The sequence below is a fragment of the Berghia stephanieae genome, chromosome 4 (assembly GCF_034508935.2).
Source record: "Berghia stephanieae isolate SIO BIC M18660-M18661 chromosome 4, UCSD_Bste_1.3, whole genome shotgun sequence".
In the NCBI taxonomy this organism is placed as follows: domain Eukaryota; kingdom Metazoa; phylum Mollusca; class Gastropoda; order Nudibranchia; family Aeolidiidae; genus Berghia; species Berghia stephanieae.
The window spans coordinates 2715179-2730857 of record NC_088363.1 but is presented as its reverse complement, the minus strand read 5'-3'; the positions used below and the strand labels follow the sequence as shown (position 1 = coordinate 2730857).

The 15679-nt window shown below is 38.6% G+C and overlaps 1 protein-coding gene across 1 annotated transcript; it reads left to right on the top strand.

Annotated features, from left to right (window-relative positions):
- The first annotated feature begins 6764 nt into the window (after positions 1-6764).
- Positions 6765-13930, top strand: LOC144969900 (uncharacterized). Its single transcript, XM_078908958.1, has 4 exons — positions 6765-6804; positions 10089-10186; positions 10854-10889; positions 12132-13930. Exons 2-4 carry the CDS (start codon positions 10132-10134, stop codon positions 13163-13165), a joined length of 1125 nt encoding a protein of 374 aa, XP_078765084.1. The 5' UTR covers positions 6765-6804; positions 10089-10131; the 3' UTR covers positions 13166-13930.
- Positions 13931-15679: the final 1749 nt, after the last annotated feature.

Sequence of the window (15679 nt, the reverse complement as noted above, 5' to 3'; positions counted from 1 at the left end):
ATTTTCTTCCTGTTTACTGGCGCTGATATGACCTTACATTTGTTGCAAGCGCCGTGAAACCCTTAAACTTAAAAACAAACAAATAACTTTCTCTTTCATGAATTAATTATGGGTTGTTAGGAAAATTAATCTCAAATTTTCGCAATTTTTTTTTTCTCCAAATTTTGCTCTTTTTAGCTTGCAAAATCTGGGGTTTTAATTTTTGCAAAAGACCGCCATGTCACTGTAATGGCAATACTACTTGTGCGGCTATGTGGTCTAGTGGTATGACTCACGCTTTCGGATCGGAAGGTCCTGGGTTCGAACCTCGCTCGGCGCATAGTTGAGTCCTTGGAAAAGGCTCTTTACTCACATTCTCTCACCGTACTCAGGTGTAAAATGAGTACCTGGCCGTTAACAGCGTTGTCTCTGTCCCAAAAATTGTAATATCGCCTAAAAGGCGTTATGTCTCGTCCTACATGTTAAATGTTGCTGTTGACCAGGGACCCCTTGTAAAGCGGTTTTAGCACATTAAGTGGATATTGCGCTATATAAAAGCTCAAGTTTTTTTGTTGTTTTTTTTTACTACCATGCCAACGTGTATTTATCTGCAGTTACAATAGCCCAAATTGCTTCGGATTTAATGTTGGAATTTAAGTACATACATATTGTAAAAACGACGTGTATTTATTTGAAGGTCTGATAACTGCCAAGTTGTCATGGGCTCATTGGAAAAATTAATTTCAAACCAACGCATACCATTGTCCTTTATTGTCAACAATCTTAAAACAGGCCCTTAATCGAGTTTGCTCATCAGACATGCAAATATGTACACGTAATAATAATAATAATAATAATAATAATAATAATAATAATAATAATAATAATAATAATAATAATAATAATAAATTGCATTTACATAGGGCCTTACCCCAATTTCATCAGGCTCTAGGCTCTTTATATTCTTTAAAATTAAAAGATTATGTGTATTTCCTATTTTTTTTTTTTTTTTTTTTTTTTTTTTTTTTTTGTGTTTTACTCAGGAGTTAGGGATAATGTTTCCCAAAGAGCGAAAAACTAACATTTCCTATTACTGGTTATTAACTTATATATATAAATTTACTTTTGTCATCTTGTCCACCCTAGCATTGCATCAATCCCTACGTACGCATATTTGCAGGTCTGACATCGGAAGCCAACTATGGGCCTAGTTTAACATTGTTGTAATGGACAATCTCATTTTAAGATTATTTTTTTTTGAGATTCCCATTACACCAATGAGTCCATAATGAATTGGGTTATCAGACCTGCAAATAAGTGTACGTCTTATCTATCATACCACACGTACACATACTTGCCAGGTCTGATAGTCGAGCGGGTTTATAGGCTTGCTTTAACATTGTCGAAAAGGACAATATTTTTTGGGGGGGATTTGAGTTTGAGATGATTTCCATGACAACAATGCGCGTTATTAATTTGGGTTATCTGGGTGGGGTTTCTGACCTCCCACAGTGGGCAGGGGGGTACATACTGTGTCTTCTATCCCCCTGGGTGGGGTTTCTGACCTCCCATAGTGGACAGGGAGGTACATACTGTGTCTTCTACCCCCCTGGGTTGTGTTTCTGACCTCCCATAGTGGGAAGGGAGGTACATACTGTGTCTTCTACCCCCTGGGTGGGGTTTCTGACCTCCCATATGGGCAGGGAGGTACATACTGTGTCTTCTATCCCCCTGGGTGGGGTTCCTGACCTCCCATAGTAGGCAGGGAGGTACATACTGTGTCTTCTATCCCCCTGGGTGGGGTTTCTGACCTCCCATAGTGGGCAGGGACGTACATACTGTGTCTTCTACCCCCCTGGGTTGTGTTTCTGACCTCCCATAGTGGGCAGGGAGGTACATACTGTGTCTTCTAACCCCCTGGGTGGGGTTTCTGGCCTCCCATATGGGCAGGGAGGTACATACTGTGTCTTCTATCCCTCTGGGTGGGGTTTCTGACCTCCCATAGTGGGCAGGGAAATACATACTATGTCTTCTACCCCCCTGGGTTGTGTTTCTGACCTCCCATAGTGGGCAGGGAGGTACATACTGTGTCTTCTACCCCCCTGGGTGGGGTTTCTGACCTCCCATAGTAGGCAGGGAGGTACATACTGTGTCTTCTATCCCCCTGGGTATGGTTTCTGACCTCCTATAGTGGGCAATGCGGTACATACTGTGTCTTCTATCCCCCTGGGTGGGGGTTCTGACCTCCCATAGTAGGCAGGGAGGTACATACTGTGTCTTCTATCCCCCTGGGTGTGGTTTCTGACTCCATAGTAGGCAGGAGGTACACTGTGTCTTCTATCCCCTGGGTATGGTTTCTGACCTCCTATAGTGGGCAATGCGGTACATACTGTGTCTTCTATCCCCCTGGTGGGTTCTGACCTCCCATAGTAGCAGGGGTACATACTGTGTCTTCTATCCCCCTGGGTGTGGTTTCTGACCTCCCATAGTGGGCAGGAAGGTACATACTGTGTCTTCTATCCCCCTGGGTGGGGTTTTTGACCTCCCATAGTGGGCAGGGAGGTACATACTGTGTTTTCTATCCTCCTGGGTGGGGTTTCTGACCGCCCATAGTAGGCAGGGTGGTACATACTGTGTCTTCTATCCACCTATGTCTGTTTTCCAACATGCTTTCTGTCTTTGTCTTGGAATGAGATTACATAGTTGGTTTTCTCCTGGTCTTGTGCTGGGAGGGAAACAGTCAAATGTATAGTTAGTTTTGAGAGATGATATTTTTCCCTTGTATTGTAAATGATCTCTCTATTATGCACTGTATTATGTTTTGTTTTTGTATTATATACGATTTGTAAACATTCGAGTGTATTCCTCCTAGTAAGGACCTGTGCTTGTATCTGGATGAGACTTTTAGGTGATCTCAAACTAAGTACTTTGATAATGTGCTCTTGGAATCTACATCTGTTCCCCATTTGAACCAATTCCCCTTTTATCTTCCCTTTTCTTGGATGCTTTACTTAAAATTCTAGAACTTTTTACTTTCCCAATTTCGTCCTTTTATTTTTTCTGGCGCTGATATGACCTTAATGTCTTGCATACGCCGTAAAACCCTTAAAAATAAAAACAAACAAACAAACAATTTGGGTTATCAGACGTCTTCTTCTTCGTCTTGTGGAAACCTCCAATATTGTCGAGGATCACTCCACAGTTTGTAGGGTTTTACATTTTAAACTTGAGAAAACTCTGCACAGAATACTAATTAAAACAAAAACAAAAAACACATAGATTAAAAAGTCACGTTGTGAGCTCCAGCAATCGCGTGAAGGCATGTTGGCAACCGTTTTCAGACGTAAAAATATGTACACGTTGATCACACCGTATCGAGGAGATGAGATGGGTCACATTTTGTTTCACTCAACCAGTACTATACTATAACTATAATCCATAGAAGTCAATTGATGGAAAAAATAGAATTAAAATGAATAGAACAGCTTCTCAGTGGTAGACGATTGTAAGAAAAACAAAAAGATGTATAGAGATAGGATAGCCATTGTTATCATTATCAGTATCAGTCAGTCAGCCATTGTTTTTGGACTGGTTGACAAGTAGTGAGTAATGAGTACGGATTGGAAGCGATTCATATCTAGATAAAATACGTGCCTTAAAACAATTATTATTATTATTATTATTATTATTATTATTATTATTATTATTATTATTATTATTATTATTATTATTATTATTATTATTATTATTAATAATAATAATAATAATAATTTATTTTTATTATTATTGTTATTATTATCTTATTATTATTATTATCATTATTATTATTATATTTTATTATTATTATTATCATCATCATCATCATCATCATCATTATTATCATTACCAATGAATACAGCTGATGGACTGTGTCTTAATAATTCATTATTAATCACGTCGATTTTAAGGTTCGCCTTAACAATGGATCGGGGTCTGGGTCGATAGCTCAGGTGGTAGAGTGTTCACTTTTCACGGAAAGGGACCGAGATCGATTATACTTATACTGGCTGATGAATTCGGTATCTATGAATTACAGTGTATCTGAATTCCCCCCCCCCCCCCCCCCTAATCAACACTGTCCAACAGCGACTGGGTAGTGCTTTGCAATATAAACCAGCGTCCTATACAAAGGGTAACAAGCCGATATGGTCCGTTTAGCAGTGTGAAAAACAGGGATAGAGTCTGCAAAATGAGAATAATGGCTCTGAATGATTATTTGAAATTAACCCTCAAAAACAAACGTTCACACATCGATTTTGAAAGGATTTTAAATGTATTGCTAATCAAGGTTAAGTGACTGTTGGATTTTGACGTAAGAAAATATATGATATGATATAAGTCCAGATTTATGTAGGCTTTTACAGTCTTTTATCTGCGCTTGGGCATTCGTGAACGTATATAATTCACGTCTCTCAAAACTGGGCATGCCACATAGTGGAGGGAGGTGTCTGAATTCAACTTTACAAATATGGATAGCTTGAAGTTGAAGTCACTCGGTTCTTTGTTATTGCTTTTTGCCACCTGCGTTTATGAGTAAAAATTCTCACTAAACTGTATTATCCAGACTGTAATGATCAGACGTGTAGAACTAGTATTTTATCTAAAGGCGTACCACCGATGGTAAGACTGTATAAATAATAATAATAATGGTATAGACTTATAGTGCGCCAAACATCCCTTCATCAGGAGGGCTCTGGGCGCATAACATAGATTAATTTAATCATGAAGCCCTAACACAGTACACGAACAACGCTAATTATACACATAATCAAAAGAAAGCCTGTCGGAATAAGAATGTCTTCAATCGACGCTTGAATTCCTCTAGTGAAGACGAAGAACGTATCTCTAGTGGTAATAAATTCCACAACCTTGGACCAGAATGCTGAAAGGCGCGTTCACCAGCCTTCACTCGACAGCGGGGTGTTTTCAATTTGAGGTCGTTCGTTGATCGAAGCGATCGCTGTGGGTTATACCGTTCAACGAGGTTTGAGAGATATGCTGGTGACGAGCCCTCCAGGCATTTGAAAACGATAGTTGAAGATTTATATTTAATCCGCTGGTCCACTGGCAGCCAATGCAGCTGCTGTAGTAATTCGGGAGCTGCAGTTTTTCTGTCTTTCTGTAGTACAACGCGGGCTGCCATGTTCTGTATTTTCTGGAGTTTGTTTATTTTGTCCTTTGTGAGACCAACAAACAGTGCATTGCAGTAGTCCATTTTCGGGAATATCAAAGATGTTACCAATTTGTTGCAAGTTTCCCTATTAATAAATGGTCTGATTGTTCTGATATTTCTTAGAATGCAGATAGCACTTGTTCTCACATTGTTAATATGTTTGTTCATAGACAGATCACTCTCTAAGGTGATGCCGAGATTTTTTTGCTGATGTTGTGAGTTGTATTTTGTCATTATCGTTGATTGTCAGTGCCAGTGTAGATGGATCTGTCTTATTATTTGAACTAGCAATGAATAAGGCTTCGGTCTTGTCGCCATTTAATTTTAATCTATTTGCAGACATCCATCTCATCACATGATTGATGCATTGTTCGTAAACAGTTATCTTTGAAACTATATCGGATTGCAAACACATGCTATTTATCTGGGTATCGTCGGCGTACATATGGTAAGCGAGAGAATGTTGCTCTAAGATTCTCACAACAGGGGAAGTGTAAAGTACAAAAAGGACTGGACCTAAAACGGATCCTTGAGGTACACCAAAATGAATGTCACGCTCTGACGAAGTTACTTCCCCAATTAAAACTGATTGAGTTCTTTGAGTAAGATATGATGCAAACCAGTTTAGAGCAGTGCCTGATATGCCGAAAGTAACTTGTAGCCTTCGAAGTAGTATGGCATGGTCAATGGTGTCAAAGGCCGCCGAAAGATCGAGAAGACTAAGGATGGTGGTTTTTCCTTGATCAATAATTTGCAGCAAGTCATTTGTGATTCTCATCAATGCTGTTTCTGTGCTATGATTTTGCCGATAGGCCGATTGAAAGCACTCATCGAGGTTATTATGTTTCACGTGACAAGAAAGTTGTTTTAGTACAATCTTTTCTAGAATTTTGGAAATGAATGGTAGATTTGATACAGGCCTAAAGTTTTTAAAATCATCACTGTCAAGTCCCGCTGTATAGATAGAATGAAGATGACGTCACTCAGTTTTTGTTATTGTTTTTCTTTTTTTTTGGTCATCCACGTTTATGAGTAATCCTCACTTAACCGTATTAACCAGACTATAATATAGAGATAGTATGCGCTTGGCTTATTAGCTCACAACATTGCCATCCGGAAGTATAAAGGACCAACACACAACAGTTGTGTAACCATGATCGTTTATAGTCAGGTTATTACAGTTTATTGAGAATTACTCATAAACGCGGATGGCAAAAAAAAAAACAATAACAAAGACCTGAGTGACGTCAACTTCGAGCGATCTATAAACGTTCAAAGTCTTGACTTCACCCGGGCTCGATCCCGGTCCCTTTGCACGAGAAGCGAGTGCTCTATCAACTGAGCTATCGGTACACCAGCATAGTACCGATTTGAATCAATAGTTCACATTATTTGACTTTTTTTTCAACAACAACACATTATATATCAGATATCATAATTACTTGTAAAGGTTTTGATTGTGTACGGTATTTTTGACATCTGATATCTTTTCAATAGAAAATGTCAACTATTGATCGAATCTGTCACTCGCACCCTATATAAATGTCTTGACTTTTCCGGATTCAGTAGTCAAGTCAAAGTCAAACTCCTCAAAGCGAATTCTACAGACATTGGTGAGTAAATTCATGGGGGGAAACTTCAGAATAATCTATAGGTAGTTTTGTAATGAAGAAAACTAATATTTGATTGGAGGCGCTTGTTGTCTATCTAAAGTGCCTTTTTTAAAAAGAAAATACGGACTTTGCATTGTTTTTTTGTTTGTTTGTTTGCTTGTTTTTTTTTTAATTCACCATTACAACAAAATAGTAATATATCGAATAAGCTTCTCCAATAGGTAATTAGTAAAGAACAACATATATACATATATATATATATATATATATATATATATATATATATATATATATATATATATATATATATATATTTCTCTAGCAGGGCAGCTAGGCTCAGTGGTACGGTCTTTTCTTCGTACCCAAAAGGTAGCGAGTTTGACTACCCACTTCGTTGTGTGGCCTTGAGCAAGTCACCTCGCCTTCTCTCTGATCAGATAAACTCAAAAAACTAATATTACTCTTCTCTTTCTTTGTCACCCGGTTGTTCAAACTATTCAAATATGTTTTTCTTGGTCCACCTTTTACTCTTTTTACCTTCTGTAATGTTTCCTGTGAGAGCAAGGTGTTCAATACATTTATGTCGATTTAGGTGCCCTAAAAATTGCATTTGTCTTTTTATTACTGTTCGAATTAGTCACCTTTTAGTTTCAGCTTGCTTTAATACTTCTTCATCGGTATGCTTTTCTGTCCATGAGATTCTTAACAACCTTCTAAGAAACCACATTTCTGTTGCCTCCAGTTACCTATTACGTGCTACTATGTGGTCTTGTGGTATGACACTCGCTTTCGGATCGGAAGGTCCTTGGTTCGAGCCTCGCTCGGCGCATAGTTGAGTCCTTGGAAAAGGCTCTTTGCTCACATTCTCTCACCGTACTCAGGTGTAAAATGAGTACCTGGCCGTTAACAGCGTTGTCTCTGTCCGAAAAAAAAAATGTTATATCGTCTTAAGTCTCGTCCTACATGTTAAGTGTTTCTGTTGGCCAGGGACCCCTTGTAAAGCGCTTTGTGCACGTTTAGTGGATATCGCGCTATATAAAATCTCATTTATTTATTTATATTTACGTATTAGCTACGTATTGATATATATTAGCTCAGGGTTTCTATGACCAACTACCACTCCCAACACCATTACAGATCCATATTCTCGATTTGTTACTTCAATGATTGTTGAGCTATCCACGACCCCCCCCCCCCCCCAAAAAAAAAAAAAAAAAAAAAAAAAAAAGAAAAAAAAGTCGCTTCAAATTTTAGTCTATCCAGAGCCATTTCCCCCCGCCTTCTTGAGGTCACGGGTTCAACACATACGAACGCTGCGAAGTCAGTTGGCCAGCATTAATTTAAGCTAAATAGCCAGTATTCTCAACACAAACATGTAACATAGAAACGATTGAGACATTGAGTATGCTCCGGTATTTGTTTCCTTGAACCAACGTTAAAAAGCGATTCGTCTGTTTGTAAACATCATGCCGTCCCACATAGAATATTCTGATCCCAGGCATGGAGATCACGTGGTCATCTCTCAATCCAGCAACTTTGTGCAAAGTGGTCGGTCATCTTTGGACGGGTTTGTGACTTTTCAATAGTGCCGCACGGGTTTTGGTTATCGAGAACAGTAACACCAGGAACATAGCTCAACCAGGAACATTTACCAGGAACATACACCAGGAACACGTTCCTGGTCATGTTACTGTTACTGTGTGTGTATGTGTATGTGTGTGTGTGTGTGTGTAGAGAGAGAGAGAGAGAGAGAGAGAGAGAGAGAGAGAGAGAGAGAGAGAGAGAGAGAGAGAGAGCAAACCAGCCTACGTCCCTCCCTCCAGTCTGAACCTCTCGTCTGTCTGTGGTTATGGTCTGAATCTCTCGTCTGCCTGTGGTTGGTACCACAAACACGAGTACGCACGCCGTACCCGTGTCATCTATGCGGCGTACTACTTAGGACATGACTGATACGAAACTCTCTTCGACCGGAACAATCGCTCCAATTTCGACCAGGAACATGTTCCGTACTAGGAACAACGCCACCAGGAACATGAAAATGTTCCGAATGCCCACCGCTACTTTTCAAACCACGCCCATGAGCGTGAACTCGTGGTGCAGCAACTGCTGCTACACAGTGACGCTTATGTGAAATTAACATCTGAAATATTTTTGGTGCCCAATACGATTCAATAGTCTGATGTCACGTCGCCCAGCAACGGCGGCAATCGTGGTTCTAAACAAAGAAAATCGGTACTTTTTATTCTTCATGCTGGCTAGAACTTTTCATATGTCTTGAGATCAGAATGTATTAAGTCAAAACATGATCAGATTTATTATGTTTTTTTCTTCTCCTCTGGAGAAAATGCTCGTCGGAGAAATATTTCATAAGGGCGTCCACCATTGTTCTGATAGTTTAGACCCAGTTACTAAGTTACCATGCGTCATTACGGGGGAAGTGACGTGACGACTGTTGAAGCGTATTACAGCATGTGACTTTTGCACCGACCCGTTTGACGGCGCCCATCTGTTTCTCACTTGTGTCAATATAGACATGCGATAATAGATAATCAACAGAAAGAAAAAAAATGTCTTCTTTCTTTTATTTCTTTTCTTTTTCTGCTCACTGTGCATCTTGTATCTTATGGAGTGTGTCTTTTTTACGAAACCCGCCGAAACCCAGTCCCAGGTTCACTCCCCAATGGTGTACACTTCCCTGAGTTCCAGGTTCACTCCCCCACTGCTACCTACTTTCCATAACTTTGTCGGGTTTCGGCGGGTTTCGGTGGGTTTTGTAAAAATAGACACACCGTATCTTATGTCAATTCTTTCTAAGACGAACGTACTGTAATGAGTCTTGCCAAATTCTCTTGTTACTGTCCCATTTATTATGTTAAGCTCTTTATAATCGTCTTTATAGTATCATCAATTAAAAAAAACAACAAAAAAAACAACAAACAACTTGAGCTTTTATATAGCGCAATATCCACTAAACGTGCTCAAAGCGCTTTACAAGGGGTCCCTGGCCAACAGCAACACATAACATGTAGGACGAGACATGACGCCTGTCAGGCGATATTACAAATTTTTGGACAGAGACAACGCTGTTAACGGCCAGGTACTCATTTTACACCTGAGTACGGTGAGAGTATGTGAGTAAAGAGCCTTCTCCAAGGACTCAACTATGCGCCGAGCTAGGCTCGAACCCATGACCTTCCAATCCGAAAGCGAGTGTCATACCACTAGACCACATAGCCGCACAAATAAATTATATTTGTTTCATGTGTATTGATTTCCAAATCTAGCTGTGGTGATTCAAGGTTGACGAAACTTCATCTCGACGACATCATGTGGCTGTCTTGGGCTTTTCTGTGGCTGGTGGCTACGCTGGGAGCGGCTAGAAGTAGGCATTATAGGATAATAATAATAATAATAATAATAATAATAATAATAATAATAATAATAACAATAATAATAATAATAATAATAATAATAATAATAATAATAATAATAATAATGTAGGAGTAATAATAATAATAGTAATAATAATAATAATAATAATAATAATAATAATAATAATAATAATAATAATAATAATAATAATAATAATAATAATAATAATAATAATAATAATAATAATGATAATAATAATAATAATAATAATAATAATAATAATAATAATAATAATAATCTTACATCTGAGTATGTTGAGACAATGTGAAGAGACTTTTCCAAGGACTCAACAAAGCGATGCTAAGATTAGGACTCGAACCCTGGACTTTCCGATAATTATTATAATGGTGATGATGATGATGATGATGATGATGATGATGATGATGATGATGATGATGATGATGATGATGATGATGATGATGATGATGATGGTGATTATTATTATTATTATTATTATTATTATTATTATTATTATTATTATTATTATTATTATTATTATTATTATTATTATTATTATTATTATGTTTTGCTCCGTTAGGTTAAAAATAAAGGAACATTTATAAATTTTGTTTAATTATATTTATCATTAACTTTTTAACTCACTGTTGCGTTCACAGTTATTGTCCCTACAACACCCAGCATTCGCCGTATATGTAAGTAATAGTAGGATAATTATTATATTATAATGGTGGTGATGATGATGATGATGGTGGTGGTGGTGGTGATAATGATGGTGGTGGTGGTGGTGATAATGATGGTGGTGGTGGTGGTGATGATGATGGTGGTGGTGGTGGTGGTGATGATGATGATGATGATGATGATGATGATGATGATGATGATGATGATGATGATGATGATGATGATGATCGTGGTGATGATGATGATGATGATAATGGTGGTGGTGGTGATGCTGATGATGATGATGATGATGATGATTATGATGATGATGATGATGATGATGCTAATGATAATAATGATGATGATGAAGGTGATGATGCTGATGATGATGATGATGATGATGATGATGATGATGATGATGATTATGATGATGATGGTGATGATGATGATGATGATGATGATGATGATGATGATGATGATGATGATGATGATGATGGATGATGAATGATGATGATGGATGATGATGATGATGATGATGATGATGATGATGATTATGATGATGATGGTGATGATGATGATGATGATGATGATGATGATGATGATGGTGATGATGATGATGATGATGATGATGATGATGATGATGATGATTATGATGATGATGGTGATGATGATGATGATGATGATGATGATGATGATGATGATGATGATGATGATGATGATGATGATGATGCTGATGATGATGATGTTGACGACGACGATGATGATGATTATGATGATTATGATGATGATGATGATAATTTTACACCTGAATGGTGAGAGAATGTGAGTTAAGACCCTTTTCCAAGGACTCAACTATGCGCCGCTCAGACCGTAGACCTTCCGATCCGAACGAAGGCGAGTGTCATGCCACCTATTTATTCCTTTAGAGGTTCTGGTACCTCAGATGGCAGACCACTTACTTGGTACGAAAGGAGCCGGTTCGATCCAAGCTGCAGTCAATATTCCTCTCTCCCCCTCCCCCACACCTTTGTCTATTCAGTAGTGATTCGGTAGCTGGGTCAGTTAGATCTGGTAGAAAGCACTTTGAGATAGACAAGCGTCGTAACCAAATGCTAGCGAACAATTTAGCGCCATAGGAATTGCGATAAATTCCGGTTTCATGATTGTATGGCATAAAATCGTTTTCAGCCGATATTTTTTTTTTAAATAAAGAAAAATTTATCAATTTTGTTTAATTATATTAATAATGAACTTTTTAACACATTGTTACGTCACAGATGTTTCCTCTACACCACAAATCATATCCTCTACAACACCAGTAAGAAGGCGTTGTCCAGATAGAACATGGCGTCTCTCTCCAAAAGGACCTTCGTGCGTTAAAGAGTTCACAAAAACTAAATTAACGTGGAATAACGCGAGATCTGAATGTCAAAAACTCGGAGCTGATCTGGTACAGATCCACGATGCGGAAATGAACGAGCTAGTTCGAGGTTTGTTGGTGCGACGGGCTCGGTACTGGATTGGCGTCTCTGATACAAACAATGACAGGAAATTCAAATATCTCAATGGGAAGAGTCTCTCTGATTTCCACCCCTGGGCTGCCGGAGAACCCAATAATCATGGAGGGAACGAGGGATGCTTGGAAATAATTGGAGATAGATATGGAAGATGGAATGACAAGCGGTGTAGCAGAAAAAGACCTTACGTTTGCGAGCTTCGGTTCACTTCTAATACTCCACCACCACCGCCAGTTTATACAACACCACCAATAAGACAGACATCAACATCGACATCAACAACGACGACGACAACAACAAATAGCACGCTTTTAGACGAAAACTACCGCCCAGATCTGAACTACACACACTTTGTGTTATCCACGGATCTAGAGGATGACGACCTTCCAGACCATTACAACGTCAGCTTCCAATCCTGGAATAGGCTTTTCGACTTGTTGACCCCCGCCAGGGGGAATCTGCTCCGACTTTATCTACAATCATCGGTAGCTACGCATGGTGTTCTGACCAGTCACCTAGTTAACATTCCAGTCAAGGGCTGTTTGACTCTCAAATTCAAAGCCACTATCCCGAACATGTACATCAAGGCCTCCGAAGATGTGACTCACCAGATGTCATATTACAGCACCACATCTGATGACATTTGGAAGCTTAAGTCATTTTACTTCAACATCTCCCCAGTTCCAAGGCCTGTTCGGATCCGCATCCATATCGGATCAAGGGATGGATCTGGATATATGGATGTGGATGACTTCCGATTCCATGTCGGTGTGTGCGAATCCGGCGGGGTCTGATTCTGGTCAACTTGCTTCGTAAATCCCCATTGCTGATACTCGCTATTCTAATAGGACGATAGATGCATATCTAGTTGTTCATTGGTAAAAGAACGTATCAAAAGATGTTTTATAGATAATGGTCAACATTGACCGGGGTTTCTTACTGTTTTAGTTTCTATCAGAGTGGGATGACTTTCAAATTGAATTTAATCTACTGTCTCATTTTTTTCATTTCTGGAAGATCTTGAAAATATTTTTTAAAAATCTCAGTCTCCAAGCTCTTAAAAATCCATTAAAAATATTTATTTTACAAATGAACCACCCTGAAAAAAATGGGAAAAAAGTCAACTTAAAAGTTAAAAGGAGGAGTTGTTTTTTTTTTTTTTTTTGGCGGGGGGGGGGGGGGGGGGGGGGAGTAAATTTATTTTGTTAAAATCATCTGTTTGAATTAAAGAGGGAAATATCATAATACATTCTTCACCAACATAACAAACGATTAACCTTTTAGTATTTTAGTATTTTAGAAAGAGCATTGAGACCGGAAACGTTCCTGTTTCGTATTTCGTTTGTTGATATTTGAATTTGCTAATTATTTAATTTAGATAAAGCTAGGAAACTTTTAGGTCGGTTTTCTTTTCTTTCTTTTTATTTTTTTCAATTCCTCTTCTTGCTAATTTATTATTCTAGTTAATAGCCAACATGTTTTTCTTTCTAGTTGGTTTTATCTTGATTTCTTAAAGTATGAGGCTAACTTGACTTAAATAAAACATATTTTAGCAGCAATTCTCTTTTGTAGATATTTGTCTTTTCTTTCTCTCCCCAGGATAAAGACGCCATTTTATTTTATCCACTTGTCCATTTTAACTGGTTAACTGTCGTACGATGGAAAAACACGTATTTAAAAATTTGGCCAGAAAACTCGTCTTTCAAATATCGATCGATTTAATTGACTCTCATCTTGGACAAAAAGTCCCAAACCTGGGAACTCGAGAGGTCTTTGATAAAATCCCAGTTTTGAGAGTTTTTGACATGATGAGGATTGTTTAAATCGGTCGATATTTGAAGGACGAGTTTTCTGGCCAAATTTTAAAAATATTTGTGTGTCTTTCCAGAATACGGCATGCAGTTAATTTGGTTAAAATGAGCGTTTCTGCATTGATTGATAATGACGTAACAAGAGAATAAGTAACTACTAAGTGACGTTCAGAAATAATAAATATAAATATGAACAGTTATATAGCGCATTTCCAACGAGTTACCATGCTCAGCGTGCTTCACAATACTTCGTTTATTCCCCTGTGAGCCAAATTGAACCATAACATTATTTCCATTTCATACAGTACAATTGACCTGTTAGGCGCCTTTTGTACCAACACTCTTATGATGCACTGTATCTCTATCGACAACTTGATGTCAGATCTGTCTTCAGCGTTTACTGACGTTTAACTGGAGATTCAGTTCTGATGTCCTACTCTTAAAAAAAAAACCCCAATAAACTTGAGCTTTCATATAGCGCGATATTCACTAAAATTGCTCAAAACACTTTACAAAGGGTCTCTGACCACAGTAACACATAACATGTAAGACAAGACAGGACGCCTGTTAGGTGATATTGCACTTTTTTCCGACAGAGACAACGCTGTTAACGGCCAGATACTCATTTTACACCTGGGGAAGGTGAGAGAATGTCAGTAAAGAGCCTTTTCCAAGGACTCAACTATGCGCCGCTTGGGACTAGAACCCAGTGCTTTTTGAGAAAGATTGTGGTAGAGTTACTGCAGTTTTGTTGTAATGTACTGTTCTGTGGAGAAGTTGGAGGCGTTTTTCTTTCCGCCTACTATGGCTATGTGGTCTAGTGATATGACACTAGCTTTCGGATCGGAAGGTCCTGGGTTCGAGCCTCGAGTTCGGCGCATAGTTGTGTCCTTGGAAAAGGCTCTTTACTCACTTTCTCTCACCTTACTCAGGTGTAAAATGAGTACCTGGCCGTTAACAGCGTTGTCTTTGTCCGAAAAATTGTAATATCGCCTAACAGGCGGCATGTCCCGTCCTACATGTTAAATGTTGCTGTTGACCAGGGACCCCATTGTAAAGCGCTTTTAGCACATTTAGTGGATATTGCCCTATATAAAGCTCGATTTTAATTTTTTTTCCAGTCTTTTCCACTGCAACAATTTCCGGGCCTGAGTAACGCTTCCTGATTCGCGCAAGTAATTGTTGGTGACAAACCTCGAAGCTGCCTTTTGAACTTGTTCGAACTTCTTGATGTGATCTTGCTGATACGGATTCCAAATACTCTTCAGCAGTCGTAACGTCACTTCCTTCCTAATGACACATGGTAACTTAGTAACACTGGCTCTAAACTATCGGAACAATGGCGGACGCCCGTATGAAATATTTTCCCGGCGAGCATAAATGCGTTTCCATAGAAAAAACCCATAAATTTGATCATGTTTTGACTTTTACACATTCTGATCACAAGGGATCTGAAAAGTTCTAGCCAGCATGAAGAATAAAAAGTAATTATTTTCT

Bases quoted from the DNA above. Each gene is read 5' to 3' on its own strand.
- LOC144969900 (XM_078908958.1), top strand. From the start codon at position 10,132: ATGTGGCTGTCTTGGGCTTTTCTGTGGCTGGTGGCTACGCTGGGAGCG. The intron at 10,187-10,853 runs GTAGGCATTATA...TTGCGTTCACAG, and splicing joins TACGCTGGGAGCGGCTAGAA to TTATTGTCCCTACAACACCC. The intron at 10,890-12,131 runs GTAAGTAATAGT...GTTACGTCACAG, and splicing joins ACCCAGCATTCGCCGTATAT to ATGTTTCCTCTACACCACAA.